The sequence below is a fragment of the Xenopus laevis genome, chromosome 8L (genome assembly GCF_017654675.1).
Source record: "Xenopus laevis strain J_2021 chromosome 8L, Xenopus_laevis_v10.1, whole genome shotgun sequence".
NCBI classification, from domain to species: Eukaryota; Metazoa; Chordata; class Amphibia; order Anura; family Pipidae; genus Xenopus; species Xenopus laevis.
In genome coordinates, this window is record NC_054385.1 from 115,829,042 (window position 1) to 115,844,349 (window position 15,308).

Genomic DNA, 15,308 nt, shown 5'->3' on the forward strand with positions numbered 1-15,308 from the left:
TCGAAGGATTTAGCGCTAAACGTTCGTTCGATCGATCGAAGGATTTTTCGTTCGATCGAACGATTAAATCCTTCGAATCGAACGATTCGAAGGATTTTAATCCAACGATCGAAGGAAAATCCTTCGATCAAAAAAAGTTTAGCAAGCCTATGGGGACCTTCCCCATAGGCTAACATTGACTTCGGTAGGTTTTATCTGCCGAAGTAGGGGGTCGAAGTTTTTTTTAAAGGGAAAGTACTTCGACTATCGAATGGTCGAATAGTCGAATGATTTTTCGTTCGATTCGTTCGATTTCGTTCGAATTCGAACGAATTTAACCAATTCGATGGTCGAAGTACCCAAAAAATACTTCGAAATTCGAATTTTTTTCATTCGAATCCTTCACTCGAGCTTAGTGAATCGGCCCCTGTGTGTTAAAGACCAATAAAATCACTTGAGCAGATACCTTCTGCCTCCCAGGTTTTTCCTTGCTTACGCTATAAGATTGTTCCAGTTTGATAATTCCTAAAAAGTTAATGAGAAAAAAAGCATAAATTATATAATTTTATTTGACCCTTTCTATAACTGTAACTAAACCAAGTAAATTATGTATTGACATAAAACCTGCAATCACTGATGATGGGAAATTTAATTATTCCCCAAAGAATTTATTTTAATCATGGGTTGCTCTTTAAAAAACCTAGCTATAATTATTTGAGTAATAGCAATGTATAACATGCTTATTTTTCTCAAATAATTATAACTTACTTCTCACCTCCATATGAGCTTCTCTGATAATTGTTCAAATATAAAAGGTTAGGCAAAGCTTACACTGCATTTCTGCTTGTGCGCCTATTCAAAAAAAAGACAGAGACGAATAGAGACAATCACATGTTACAGCTTGATTCTCCATACCTGTGGTACTATATTTTAGCATATTTTGATCATAGATCAACTATTCTGAAGAGTTGTTCTTAACTGCAATGTAAGTAGTCATCTTTAATTATAACTGGAACCAATTTTGCTTACCAATTGTAATGGGATCAAGCTCTAAACCACTTTAGTTTAAAAGGAAACTCAAACTAAAGGACAATTGCCAGTGGTAAGTTTGAACTATCTAACAAAGTAAATATATCATCTTTCTCTTAGTTTTACCCTTTAATTAGACAATGGTGATATTAAGCAATTTGGGGCTATAGCACATATGGTATCTAGTTAAGAGAAGTGATATGAATCAAGAGTTGTTCAATAGATTTGTGTGAATGTTACCAGCAACAATTTTTGGTTTTTTGATTGTACAGGTATGGGACCTGTTATCCAGAATGCCCGGGACCTGGGGTTTTCTGGATAACAGATCTTTCTGTAATTTGGGTCTTCATGCCTTAAGTCTACTAGAAATTAATTTAAACATTAAATAAACCCAATAGGCTGGTTTTGCTTCCAATAAGGATTAATTAGATCTTAGTTGGGATCAAGTACAAGCTACTGTTTTATTATTACACAGAAAAAGGAAATCATTTTTAAAAATTTGGATTATTTGGATTAAATGGAGTCTATGGGAGACAGCCATTCCGTAATTCGGAGTTTTCTGGATATTGGGTTTCCGGATAAGGGATCCTATATCTGTACTCAGCAGCAATGCCATAACCCTTGTATGAAAAAAAAATGGTTGAATATTCACATGATTGCATACACTGAGGCCAAAGGATGTTGGGCACAGGCAGTGTTTAGGTTGTGCAAACACCTCAGGTGACAATATGTCCTGGGGACGTTGGAGATGCATATATGTTTATCTTTATTTATGCATTATTTTTATGCATTATTTTTCACTCCAAATGAAGGTTCCTGTAGAAGACCAAAACATTGAGTAATAAGCCTTTCTTTTTGTGCATTTATAATTTTTGTATGCTGATTCTTTAAATCCTAGGAGTGCTGCTCTTGGTCCAGTGTGTATTTATGCATTAATACATGGAGGCTTATATATCAAAGGTCGGATTTTAGTGGTTTTAGAGGTTTTAGAAACCACAACTAAATTGATAGGGGCCCATTTATTAAACCATAATTTTTTTCTGGTCTATATTTTTTAAACTATTACTAAACTCACAAACTCTAAAACTACGAATGTCATAGAATAAAAGATCTGAATTAGAAAAATATGAACGGAAAATAATGAGATAAAAAATAAGAATACCTCTAAACATTTTTAGTGAGTTTTCCTAGTGAAAAAAAAATTCAAAAAGTCCAAATTGAATTTAAAACTATGCAATAGGATCAGTGCAGCTCCCATTGACTTCTATAGGACTTTGACAACTTTTACCTGGTGAAGTTTTGTATTAGAGGTTTATAATAATAATAATGTTATTTAATAAAATCCAAATTTATCCCGTTTTTTAAATAAAAAACGACAACCAAACTCCCATACCTGATTTTAACTTATTTATTATTAAAAAAGCTCAATTTTTTTTCCAAATCGCTCAATTTTTTTCAGGCTTTTTCCCAAAAAAACTGATTTTTTATGATTTTTGCCTGAAATGCCCAAAATAGTCGGATTTTTGGGCTAATTCCAGCACAGACCGCAGACACTTCAAAATAGGATACGGATATGTGCCATAGACTTGCCATTTTTGTGCATAGGGTTTTAATAAAAAAAATGTGAGTTTTGAACCAAAAAGCCCAACCAGAGTAAATAGAGTAATGACAAATAACACATGCTCTCATAAAATGACATGCACTATATAACTCACACACATCCCATGGCAGCTATAGTTTCTAATTAGTATCACACCAACAAGTGGAGAATTCCATATGAGCACTGAATTCTGGAGACTCTAGTATTTGTTTCTCTTACTGGTATAATAAATAATGCACACATGATGATTCTTAGCATATTAAATGTAAATACTGTACTTAAAAGCAGTTCTAGATGACTCATAGGCATTTTAATTGAATTATTTTGCAGAAAAATTGTACATTTGCAAGTAAACACTTTCATGGCATTATTGCTTTTCTTGGCATTCCCGAGTTTCCAAACAAGTCCCCAACAAACATAATGAATATACACATTGTTTTCATTGCTTTTTTACATATCAGCTTATTACTAATGCTGATAAAGTTCAAAGATGGCGTTTGTGTAACTGACTTAGAAGGATGCAGACTGTCTGCTGAAGACGTCATTGGTTATTCTTCGGCTGGAGATATCACTTTAGGAGGGCTCTTTTCAGTGCATATGGAAGCAAAACATTCCGTGGTTAACTTTAAGGAGAATCCGCAGCCTCTTCAGTGTAGCAGGTAAGATTTACTTTTGTCTATTGTGGTATTACAAATAACCTCAATCAACACAAACAAGAAATTAAGTACTCTACTACAATGACTCCCAGTTTATTTATAGGAACTATCATCAAAGGGAATTGATCTCTCTTGGACATTGCTAAGAGGAAAATAAATCAGACCTCAAAATCCTCTTCTCTAGCCCACCCACTAATTACATTATAGCTAATTAAGGAAGCTTTTGAGGCAGCAAACCTGCATATGTAACACAAGGCAGTAATTTTGACCAGCTACAATAGAATACTAACTGCTGATTGGTTAATATATGTACCCTGTAACAGTCTTTGCCCCTTTTTATTTCATAACCCCCAAAGTCTCTTCCTAAAGAACAACACTGTTAGCAAATAAGCAGAAGAGGCATAGTTACATTGGATGTTAATGAATGTATCTAAGCTAACAACAATGGCTGTCTATTTTTGAATGATATGATAATTCTCAATTAAACTTTATGGGGTATATTTATCAAAGTTAATAGTGAAGTTCCGCCACTAGAGTGAAATTCCGCCACTCTCCATTCATTTCTATGGGATTTTTATAGGCGTATTTATCAAAGGGTGAACTTTCACTTTCACCCATTGATAAATACGCCTTTCAAAATCGCATAGAAATGAATTGAGAGCTGCAGAATTTCACTCTAGTGGCGGAACTTCACTCTTTGATAAATGTACCCCCAAGTATCATTGTGTCATCAGGGTGTCAAGTTTCTTTGGTCTTTTACCGTTAAAGATAATCTGTGCTAGCCCTATGCTAATAGTTAACATTCACCCAATGTACCCTATTTCAGCCCTTTACCCTTCCACTTTTCTTTTCTCTAATTTAAGTTGTCAGTCTATAAATGTATTTTATTTGCTTTTCTTTTGAATTAGATTCCATATTAGGTACTATCGCTTCATGCTTGCAATGGTGTATGCTATAATGAAAATCAACGAGTCTGATGATCTTCTCCCTAATATAACACTGGGCTTCAAACTGTATGATTCTTGTTACAATGAGGTTCGATCATTATTGGGAGCTGAATGGATTTTATCAGGGAAAAAAAATATTGTGCCTAGTTTTGATTGCAATACAGATATCATGCCATTGGCCATTATTGGTGATATGCCTTCTAAAGCCTCAGTACCTTTAGCCCGGATCTTGGGTTTGTACAGATATCCACAGGTATATAATAACTTCTGTCTTTTTGTTCCTATAACACTCTATGGGGGTTATTTATTCAACTCAGAATGCTTACAACTCAAAATTTTTTAGTTTTTTAACTGTAGCATCCAAATTTTTATTGAAAAAAAACCCTCAAATTTTTCAAGATTTATTAAACCCCGAGGATGGAAAAAATCTGAATCCAAAAAGCCACCATCTCCGACCCGACAAGGTTGTATATACAGTAAGTCAAATCCTATTTGGAAGTTTCTGTGGTCTGCACTAGAATTAGCCCAAAAATGCAACTATTTATTTTTATAAAAAAAATTGAGGCATTTGAGAAAAAAAATCTGAAAAAATTGTACAATTTGGATTTTTGCTCGATCTTATTGAGCTTCCCCCTGATCCGATTAAATTGTGCTTTTTTAATAATATATAGGGATGTAGCGAACTGTTCTGCGGCGAACTTGTTCGCGCGAACATCGGCTGTTCGCGTCCGCCGCAAGTTCGCGAACGTCGCGCGACGTTCGCCAATAGGCGTTCGCGTCAAAATCGTTCGACCATTCGACCATTCGATTCCTTCGATCGCTAAAATCGAAGGATTTTCGTTCGAATCGAACGATCGAAGCCATTGGATTGAATGAAATCATTCGATCGAATGGCTTCAATCGTTCCATTCGAACGAAAATCGTTCGATCGAACGATTAAAATCCTTCGATCGTTCGAATCGAACGATTTTCGGATGTTCGAAGTTCGCGAACAGTTCGCGAACTGTTCGCATTTTTTGCCGGTGTTCGCGAACGGCGTTCGCGAACACATAAACGGCAGTTCGCTACATCCCTAATAATATATAAGGTCAAATCGTGAATTTTAGTTTGGTCAGACTTTATTTTAAAGAATTAGATAAATTCGGATTTTGATAAATAACCCCCTTAATGTTTGCTTATATAGATAATATTTAGATAATATTGTGTAATTTGGTATAAAAACAAGCTTAAATATCTGGTAACATTGTTATATGATTTTGCCGTTTTCTAGGTTAGCTATGCTTCTGCTATGCCTTTACTAAGTGATAAATTACAGTTCCCATCCTTCCTCAGGACTATCTATAATGCTAATTATGAAGTTTTTGCACTTGCTCAACTGGTGAAGCACTTTAACTGGACCTGGGTTGGTATCATTTCCTCAGACAGCGACTTGGGCAGGTCAGGCAATCAGTTATTAACACAAGAGATAGAAAATAATGGTGGATGCATTGCATTTCATGAGACGCTATCTATAGTTAGCTCTATGGAGTCTGTCTTCCATATTCTAGATGTTGTCAAGAAATCCAGAGCAACAGTGATCATTGTTTATTGCACCATAGAAAACCTTATTGCATTAATGGAAGAGGCATCTTTTCACAATATCACTGACAAAGTGTGGGTGGGCAGTACTAGCTGGACCATATCTTCAGATTTCCCTATAAAAGAAATTCTAATTACCTTAAATGGAAGCCTTGCAATAGCAGCTCAAAATGGGAAAATACCAGAATTTAAGGATTTTCTTTATAGTATCCATCCTTCAAGATTTCCAGATGACCCTTTGATAAAAACATTTTGGGAGAATGCTTTTCAATGTGTTTGGCCCAGTTTGGACATCTTCAACAAAACATCTCCAGCCCTGCTTAAAGGAGATATTGTTTGGTGCACAGGAAAGGAGAGACTGGACAGTATTGATCCCAACATATATGATGTCTACAACTTTAAGTTCACATACAAAGTGCATAATGCTGTTCTTGCAGTAGCTCATGCTTTGCATCAAATGAAGAACTGTGTTCCAGGGAAGGGGCCATTCAAGAATGGATCTTGTGCTGATATTTATAACCATCGCCCTTGGCAGGTACAGTTTGTCAAACAAAAGTGAAAGGAAATGCATTGATAAATTAATGTTCAATAAATAAAATATCAATTAAGAACAATATAAACTTGAATGTTCTTTTGACATTATGCTTAGTACAAGACAATAGCTAGGCTTGTATTGTTGTATGACATGTCTACAGTATATAAAAATGTTCCCTGCTATGGAGAGTTGTATATTGTATATGGGTCATTTCTACTGATTTTATCCAGAAGGATGTCAGAATTTACCTCTAGGCTTATACAACTGCTTCTGAATTCTTTTTAGAGCGTTATGACAAAATAGGAAGGTTAGCTGAGCTAATCTTCTATAATTAAATATTAATCATGCTTTAAAAATGTCAAATGTGTAACTATTTTTTGATGCCTGGTGCTATGGGATATTTAAAAGATACTGTAAATGGAAACCCTTTTAAATGGAGCATAACTTTTGAGTGTCACTAAAAAAAAAGAGTTGAACGCAGTCCGCTTCTTTATCTGTTTCCTATGGCATTACAGATCAGTTAAGAGATGAGGAATTCTAATGGTAGTATGATTCCTGGGTTTCCCAAGGAATTTGGCTCAGGACACAGCACCCACTGTTCAGGACTTTTACCCTTTGCTAATTTTGCCTATAAACATTCTAAATGAGTAAATAGAGGGCTGTGAAATCTGCCTTTGCTTAACTGTAACAAACTGTATATTCATCCTCTGATAAATATACAGCTATCTCACGTTCATAGTTTTTATCTGTTCCTATTCAATGTAAAAGTCATGAAATATAACAACATAGAAAACAATAGTACATTTACTTAGTGGTTACATGGATTCTAAGAAACCAAAGTGAAATATTCTACCATTTATAATTTGATATACAGTAGATACAGAAATCTCCACTCATCAAAATACAGAATGTAAAATATGCACCATGTTTTCCAGATAACAAGAAAAATCTCACCTTTACATATAATTGTCATAGTTTTGCTGTAATTGTGTATAACGGTCTTGAACAGTAGAATCCACATGGTAACAATCCTGATGTACATTACTTTATTGGTGCTTAGGCATTCCTTTCATTTCATTGGAAATTCTATAAAATTAATTTTGAAATGACGAATGATTGAATGTTGAATAATGCTCGAAATAAAATATATAACAAAGTGATGACCTTCTGGAAACCTTCGACCCAGTCAGTGGTTTAAATAATTTTTAAAAACAGACTATGGCCTCACATGCTTATTATATATTATTAAATGCATTCAGAGCACATAGATATGGAAAATTTGCTGCATTATTAATCATATACTGACCCATATTCTATATAATACTGTAAGATCTTATTGTGTGTGGGAATAAAAAAAACATTAGAACTAAAATAACAGTGTTTTTTTTATTTATTTCTGCAATATTTTTTGCAATAATTACATTTTTCATTCTAGCTGCTTCATTACATAAAACATGTTGACTTCAACAACACCGCAGGAGAGAAAATATTTTTTGATGCAAATGGGGATGTTCCTCTCTCTGTGGATATCTTAAACTGGCAGCTGTTCCCTAATGGAAGCAACCAGTATGTCTATGTTGGCAGCTTTGATGCCGGAGCTCCAAAGGGCCAGGAAATCAAGATACAACACAGCAAGATTTTATGGAACAGTGGACAAAGTCAAGTAAGTACCTTAATACATTATGAATTTTACTCACACCATGGGGCAGATTTACTAAGGGTCGAATTTCGAAGTTAAAAAAACTTTGAAGTTAAAAAAACTTCGAAATTCGACCATCGAATTAAAATCCTTCGGCTTCGAATATCGAAGTCGAAGGATTTATACCGTATTCGATCGATCGATTAAATAGTTCGAATCAAACTATTCAAACTAATTTTAGCGATCGATCGAAAGATTTCTATTCGATGTGTAAAGACTTAGAAAAGTGCTGTGGAAGGTCCCCATAGGCTAACATTGGACTTCGGTAACTTTAATTTGGCGAAGTATGAAGTCAAAATTTTTTTTAAAAGAGACAGTACTTCGATTATCGAATGGTCGAATATTCAAACGATTTTTACTTCAAATCGAAGTCCAAGTTAATTCGAAGTCGTAGTATCCTATTCGATGGTCGAAGTATCCAAAAAATTACTTTGAAATTCGAACTTATTTAACTTCGAAAATTCACTCGAGCTTAGTAAATCTGCCCCCATGTGTCACATTATGGAATGTGATATAATAAAGATCTTCATTTTGAGGATCTAAGGATTCTCTAAGGAGCACTCAGCCAAAAAGTTTTGCCTTGTGTGCCAATACAACTTGGCCTGGCTCTATTATGAGATGTCAGTTGAAAGCTTTTATACTTTAATTTATTAATCTTTCATTTTTTGAATATATCAGTGGGTATTACTCATTTTGAACAAACATTGTTCACTATGGACAAAAATAATTAGGTCTACCAGTGGGAACTTGTAGTACATACTAAAGAAAATACAAGGTAATACAGTGTTGTAGGTTATACAATCTCATTCTACAAAGAGACTGATCTTTAAGCAGATCCAAAAGGTGTATAAAAGAGCCTACCCTGGCCTTGTATCTCTAGAATCTTTTACTACCTGTGTGATAAATAGATGTAAGTCTCTGGAGAGAGTGGTGGTGCCTAGATGACAGGTATTCTACAGCATAGCAAGTAATTCATGCAAGTTACAGTCTACAGAAGAGATAGAAAAAGTAATTAATTGTGGAACCCAACAGAGTAAACTCAACTGTATTGCCACAGGGAGGTTCCTAATAGCCCTTAACATATTTACACAGATGATGTAGTGATACTTTATTTTTTTAACATATATTTAAGCTAAAGATGAAACTTCTTTAACTGACATACTAGTCACTGTATTTGTTCTTCATTTGTATATCACATACTGTACTTTCATTTATTTAGTTGAAATGTGAATTCTTTTCCAACTAAATCTCCTTCAGATGCCAGTCTCAGTCTGCAGCGACCCTTGCCCAAGAGGCTACAGAAGAGCTGCACTTCAAGGAGAAAAGATTTGCTGTTTTGATTGCCTGCCATGCTCTGAAGGAGAAATTCTTAATCCACATGGTTTGTAATTGTCTTATTTTGTTATAAAAAAAAAAATCAGTAATTAATCTTTATAATAAAAGGCAGCAAAAGCCATTTAGAAATATTGTCTATTATAAGTCCTATTTTGGCAATGCACTTTGATGTTGTTTCCAAGTGGACTTTACCATTAAAGCTACAGTGCCCAATCTGCCCCATTTAGCTTCTGGAATGCAATGATGCCCTTATCCACTACTTACAAGAGCAAGCCATTTTCAGTTACTTCTGAAAGTAATGGTGCAAATATTTAGTTTACATTAACGTACTACCTATATAAGCACAATGTACAAGCTCTAAGGGGATTTATTTATTTTAATATTTTCTGAAAAAATCTCAGACCAAATCTGCACGGGTTTTTGTTGGCTTTTTTATTTGATTTGATGTAGTGTTAAGGTTAAGTTTGCCCCACAAGGAGGCCCAAAGGATTATATTGGGTACGATGTTAAAATCACTGTTGTATTCAAAATGTATACACTACATCTGTACATTATATTTTCCATGATATTGGATAAAACCTCAAGCTATTAAAAGTACTACGTACTGTTTTTTTTCTGTCTTAAATGTGTTAGTACATAGGAATGCATCAGTTTTTAATTTGAAAGGAATATTTGAATATCTGTTTCTGTTGTTCTAGATGACAGTGAGTGCGTGAAGTGTTCAGCAGACAAATGGCCTGACATCATGAAAGAAAAATGCCTTCCAAAACCAATTCAGTTCCTTTCCTATGACGAGATGTTGGGTTCATTTCTTGCCTGCATTTCAGTCTTGTTTTGTCTGTTTACATTTTCAGTGTTTTGCCTGTTCGTAGTTAAGCGAAAGACTCCCATAGTAAAGGCAAATAATAGAGAGCTCAGTTACCTACTTCTCATTGCCCTCATGTTTGCCTTCCTGTGTTCCTTGGCATTCATTGGTAGACCCAACCTGATAATGTGTATGATACGCCAGGTCATGTTTGCAGTTATATTTTCAGTTTGCATTTCTGTCATACTAGCAAAGACTATTACTGTCATAATGATATTTAGTGCTACAAACCCAGACAGTAAACTGAAAAAATTGGTGGGCTTGAGAATACCAGTTTATATTGTCCCTGTATGCACTATGGTTCAGATAATTCTCTGCATTTTTTGGTTGACCAGGGCAGCCCCATTTGCAGAATTCAATATGGCAGCAGAAATAGGAAAAATAGTTATTGAGTGCAATGAAGGCTCTAAGGTGTTATTTTCATGTGTCTTGGGGTATATGGGGTTGTTAGCTGCTATTAGTCTTCTAGTTGCTTTTCTGGCAAGGAAGCTCCCTGACACATTTAATGAGACCAAGTTCATTACATTCAGTATGTTGGTATTTGCTAGTGTTTGGGTGACATTTATACCTGCTTATCTCAGTACTAAGGGTAAACAGACAGTGGCAGTAGAAATTTTTGCTATTTTATCATCAAGTGCTGGCCTTCTTGTTTGCATTTTTTTCCCAAAATGTTATGTAATATTACTGCACCCAGAAATGAACAGCAAAGAGTATATCACTGGAAGGAACACTAGGAATAGAGGGATGTGATTATTATTATGGATCTCTAAATTCACTAACTCAAAAATGCAGCTTTATTTGTTTCAAATAAAAAAAGATTGTCTTCTCCTTCATGTGTTTGAAAATGGGAATAAAAAATGAGAAAGGAATGAAATAATATAAGTAGAAATCATAATGTCATACTTCATACTACACAACAGTGTGATCCCTTTTGTTTGAATTTGACACAAGATTACAACTGTAATATTGCCAGTTCTCCACTCACTTTCATCTGATTCATTAACAATTCTATTGCTTCATAATTCATTTTACAGAGGGACTAAGTTTCACCTGCAACTTACTTGCAGTTTTCAAGTTAAAATATATGTGAAAAAACAATAGCGTTTACAATCTAAGAAAGTATCCATCAAAAAAGCAAAAATATCAGTGAGGCAATTAATATATTTATCTTTTTATTCAGAAGTTTAAAATCTACACATTTTTGCAACACATACACATTGTAGAAGAAGGAAAGTAGACTTCTTTATAGGAAAATCAACCTTTTATTAAGATAATGCCAGCTTAACTACTTATGAAAATGGCATCTGAAAAGCACATTTTCATCTCCAAGGATGGGCATTTTTAAGTAAAGTTTTATACTTTGAACTGGGTTATTTATGGAAACAGAAGACGATCCATGTGGTTGTTCCTTCCCAGATAGTGATCAACACATTATTACGGATAATGCAATTTCCTGCAACCCTTATTTTCAAAATGTATAAAAAGAGTGAGTATTAAACTAGAATTAGAACTCTGTGCATTTTAAGATTATAACATGGTGTGCATGACATTGGGGCATTATAGGGCATGGGCTAACACTGGATTATCATATGACTTTTCTAAAGAAAAGTTTAATGTCAAAATGATGTTGTAATTTTGACTGGTTGTAATCTGGGTTTATGTTGGACACTGATAGAGCTTAATTTTTCTCATTCTGTTCTAAGTATGTCTGCACCAAATCCATAGTTGTTTAATTTAATTTACCAAACAAAATCCAAAGCCTAATTTACATATTACATATTCAATGTAGGTCTCTATAAAAAGATATTGCATTAAACAGCTCATGTGTATAACCTTTCTTCATGTAAATAACCCATTTTCATAATAATATATTTTTTAGTAGTATGTGCCATTGAGTAATCCTAAATAGAAAATGACCATTTTAAAAAATAAGGGCTGTCCCCTGGGATTGTAGGATTCCCAGTGCACACAAACAAACCAAGCAAACCATACATGAGCCAATTAACAGACAGAGTTCTGTCTTTTGCTTCCACACTTCTTTCTGTTACAGTTAGAGCTGCAGTATTTCTGGTCAGGTGATCTCTGAGGCAGCACACAGACCAACACAAAATGGTGGTTCAAGGCAAGAGATGTAAAAGGGCAATGTTTACTTAAATATATAGACCAACTTAGTAATATTAATTTAATATGTCACTTAATATGATATAAACTGTTATCTGTTTTCCCATTTTTTTTTTTTTTTAAAAAACTCTGACATTTATATTTATTTAGGGGCAGATTTATCAAGGGTCGAATTTTGAAGTTGAAAATACCATTCAAATTGAATTACTTAGGGGCAGATTCACTAAGCTCGAGTGAAGGATTCGAATGAAAAATACTTCGAATTTCGAAGTATTTTTTTGGTACTTCGACCATCGAATTGGTTAAATTCGTTCGAATTCGAACGAAATCGAACGAATCGAAGTAAAAATCGTTCGACTATTCGACCATTCGATAGTCGAAGTACTTTCCCTTTAAAAAAAACTTCGACCCCCTACTTCGGCAGGTAAAACCTACCGAAGTTAATGTTAGCCTATGGGGAAGGTCCCCATAGGTTTGCTAACCTTTTTTTGATCGAAGGATTTTCCTTCGATCGTTGGATTAAAATCCTTAGAATCGTTCGATTCGAAGGATTTAATCGTTGGATCGAACGAAAAATCCTTCGATCGATCAATCGAAGGATTAGCGCTAAATCCTTCGACTTCGATATTCGAAGTCGAAGGATTTAAATTCGAGGGTCGAATTTCGAAGTATTTTTAACTTCGAAATTCGACCCTTAATGAATCTGCCCCTTAGACTTCGAATATCAAAGTAGAAGTTTTTTTTCATCAAATTGGGCCATTTGCGGTCAAAGTAAAATGGTTCGATCGAACGATTAAATCCTGCAAATCTTCGATTTCATCGATTGATCGAACAATTTTTCTTCGACTTCCAAAAACTTAGAAAACTGCTCTAGAAGGTCCCAATAGGCTAACATAGCACTTCAGCAGGTTTAATTTGGCAAAGCATTGAAGTCAAAGTTTTTTTAAAGAGACAGTACTTTTAAATGGTCGAATATTCAAACTATTTTACTTTGAATTGAATTCGAAGTCGTAGTAGCCTATTCGATGGTCGAAGTATCCAAAAAATTACTTAGAATTTTGATTTGTTTTTTTTTTTTACTTTTTTTACTTCTTGAAAGTGCAAACCCATGATTTACTCTCTATTTTACATTTTAAACAAGACTACATAAATGTATGCATGTGTGGTATGAAAACAATATAAACAGTACATATAGGAATAATGACCAAGGTGTTTTCTGTGGATGGCCTTACATAAATAAACTTATCATTAAAGGAATAATTTCCAACATGATGGAAGACAAATTGACCCCAACTAATAAACAAATAAATTGTTTAAATTTTTTCAAAATAAAGCATGTATTTTTATTTTATAATAAAACAACCCAGTACAGGGGAACAGGAAAGTTATCATATGAACGTCAGAAATGTTATATTTTATTATTGCTTCTTAGTATTTCAGCCAATGGCCAATGCTAGGGATGGGCGAATTTTTTGCCTGGTTTCGCCAAAAAAAATGACGCCCATAGACTTGTATGGTGGCGTGCATCAAAAAAAAAAAGACGCGCGTCAAGCGTTCAAGCAGAGTGAGTATACATGTTGGGTTCAGTTCAGGCAGATTTAAAGCAGAGTGAATAGACAGGCCGAGGTTGGTTCAGGTGGATTTCAACAGAGTAATAACATGCAGAGGTTATAAACAGTAGATCAACAATCAGAAACATGACTGCAAATTTCAGCATGAAAGGCAGGTGCCTATGATGCTGGGCACATACTTCTTCTGTCTTCCTTTCACTGGTTTTGGTCTGTCAACATCTGAGGTTGCGTGAGTTGCATGCATGCAGGGGAGGAGGGTGCACAATGGAGTGGGAGCATATGGGCCCCTAAAGTTTAGGCCCAGCACTGCTCCTCAATTACTTGTATTGCAATACTATGTAACTGCAGATTTCCAATGGTAGGCATGTTTATGGCAGCTATATTTATGAGATTATCATTTTATGGTTAGTTATATCTACATGGGTAATTCTCCAAAACCTACAACAAGAAAAATTTCCATCTGACCCTGATAGGAAATTCCTAAATCTAAAAACAAAGGGGGAATGTATTATGTACTATGCACAAAAAAATCCTGTGCAAAGATGACTGCAAACATTAGCGACCATGTTTGTGTCCTTTTTGACTGATTAAAGACCTCAACGACTTCATTGCAAAGTTTGCAACCAAAATGGTTTTGCGAACATTCGCAGCGTATGTAATTAAATTTTTTGCAACAAAATATTTAATGAAACTCCAGAGCAGGTGTTAACACTTAACCTTTGCTTAGAGGTAATGCATAATGTAAAATTTGACAGCAAATTAATTTTAAATGACGCTTGTAAATAGATTACATAGTAACATAATAACATAGTAAGTTAGGTTGAAAAAAGGCACACATCCATCAAGTTCAACCTTTTAACTTTTTTAACCTGCCTAACTGCCAGATGATCCAGAGGAACACAAAAAAACCAAGCTGAAGCCTCTCAAATTTGCCTCAGAGTTAAGCAACTTAATAACAAAGTATCACCAAAAACTGTGCTTTATTTCATTAAACCAGATATAAGAAATAAGAGCCCCTAATTGGCACTATGTCTACATTGAGTTATAACCTAAAATATCATCTCTTCATTGTCCGATTTAAATTATAAAAATTATTACATTATTATGACTTCGACTTCGAATTCAATTCGAAGTAAAGTACTTAGAATATTCGACCATTCGATATTCGAAGTACTGTCTCTTTAAAAAAACTTTGATTTCAATACTTCACCAAATTAAACCTGCTGAAGTGCTATGTTAGCCTATGGGGACCTTCTAGAGCAGTTTTTTGAAGTCAAAGTAAAATCGTTTGATCGATCGCTAAAATACTTCGAATCGTTCGGTTCGAACGATTTAATCGTTTGATCGTTCGATTTTACTTCGAGCGCAGAATACCCGAATTTTATGAAAAAAG

The 15,308-nt window shown here is 34.5% G+C and overlaps 1 protein-coding gene across 1 annotated transcript; it reads left to right on the top strand.

Annotated features, from left to right (window-relative positions):
- The first annotated feature begins 4,206 nt into the window (after positions 1 to 4,206).
- LOC108699043 (extracellular calcium-sensing receptor) lies at positions 4,207 to 11,107 on the top strand. Its single transcript, XM_018230902.2, has 5 exons — positions 4,207 to 4,464; positions 5,482 to 6,324; positions 7,760 to 7,987; positions 9,281 to 9,404; positions 10,057 to 11,107. Exons 1-5 carry the CDS (start codon positions 4,207 to 4,209, stop codon positions 10,971 to 10,973), a joined length of 2,370 nt encoding a protein of 789 aa, XP_018086391.2. The 3' UTR covers positions 10,974 to 11,107.
- The last annotated feature ends 4,201 nt before the right edge of the window (positions 11,108 to 15,308 follow it).

What these genes read in the sequence shown, in the direction of transcription:
- LOC108699043 (XM_018230902.2), top strand. Translation starts at nt 4,207, where the DNA reads ATGGTGTATGCTATAATGAAAATCAACGAGTCTGATGATCTTCTCCCT. An exon ending in GGAACAGTGGACAAAGTCAA is followed by an intron (nt 7,988 to 9,280) that starts GTAAGTACCTTA and finishes AATCTCCTTCAG; the next exon opens with ATGCCAGTCTCAGTCTGCAG. An exon ending in AGAAATTCTTAATCCACATG is followed by an intron (nt 9,405 to 10,056) that starts GTTTGTAATTGT and finishes CTGTTGTTCTAG; the next exon opens with ATGACAGTGAGTGCGTGAAG.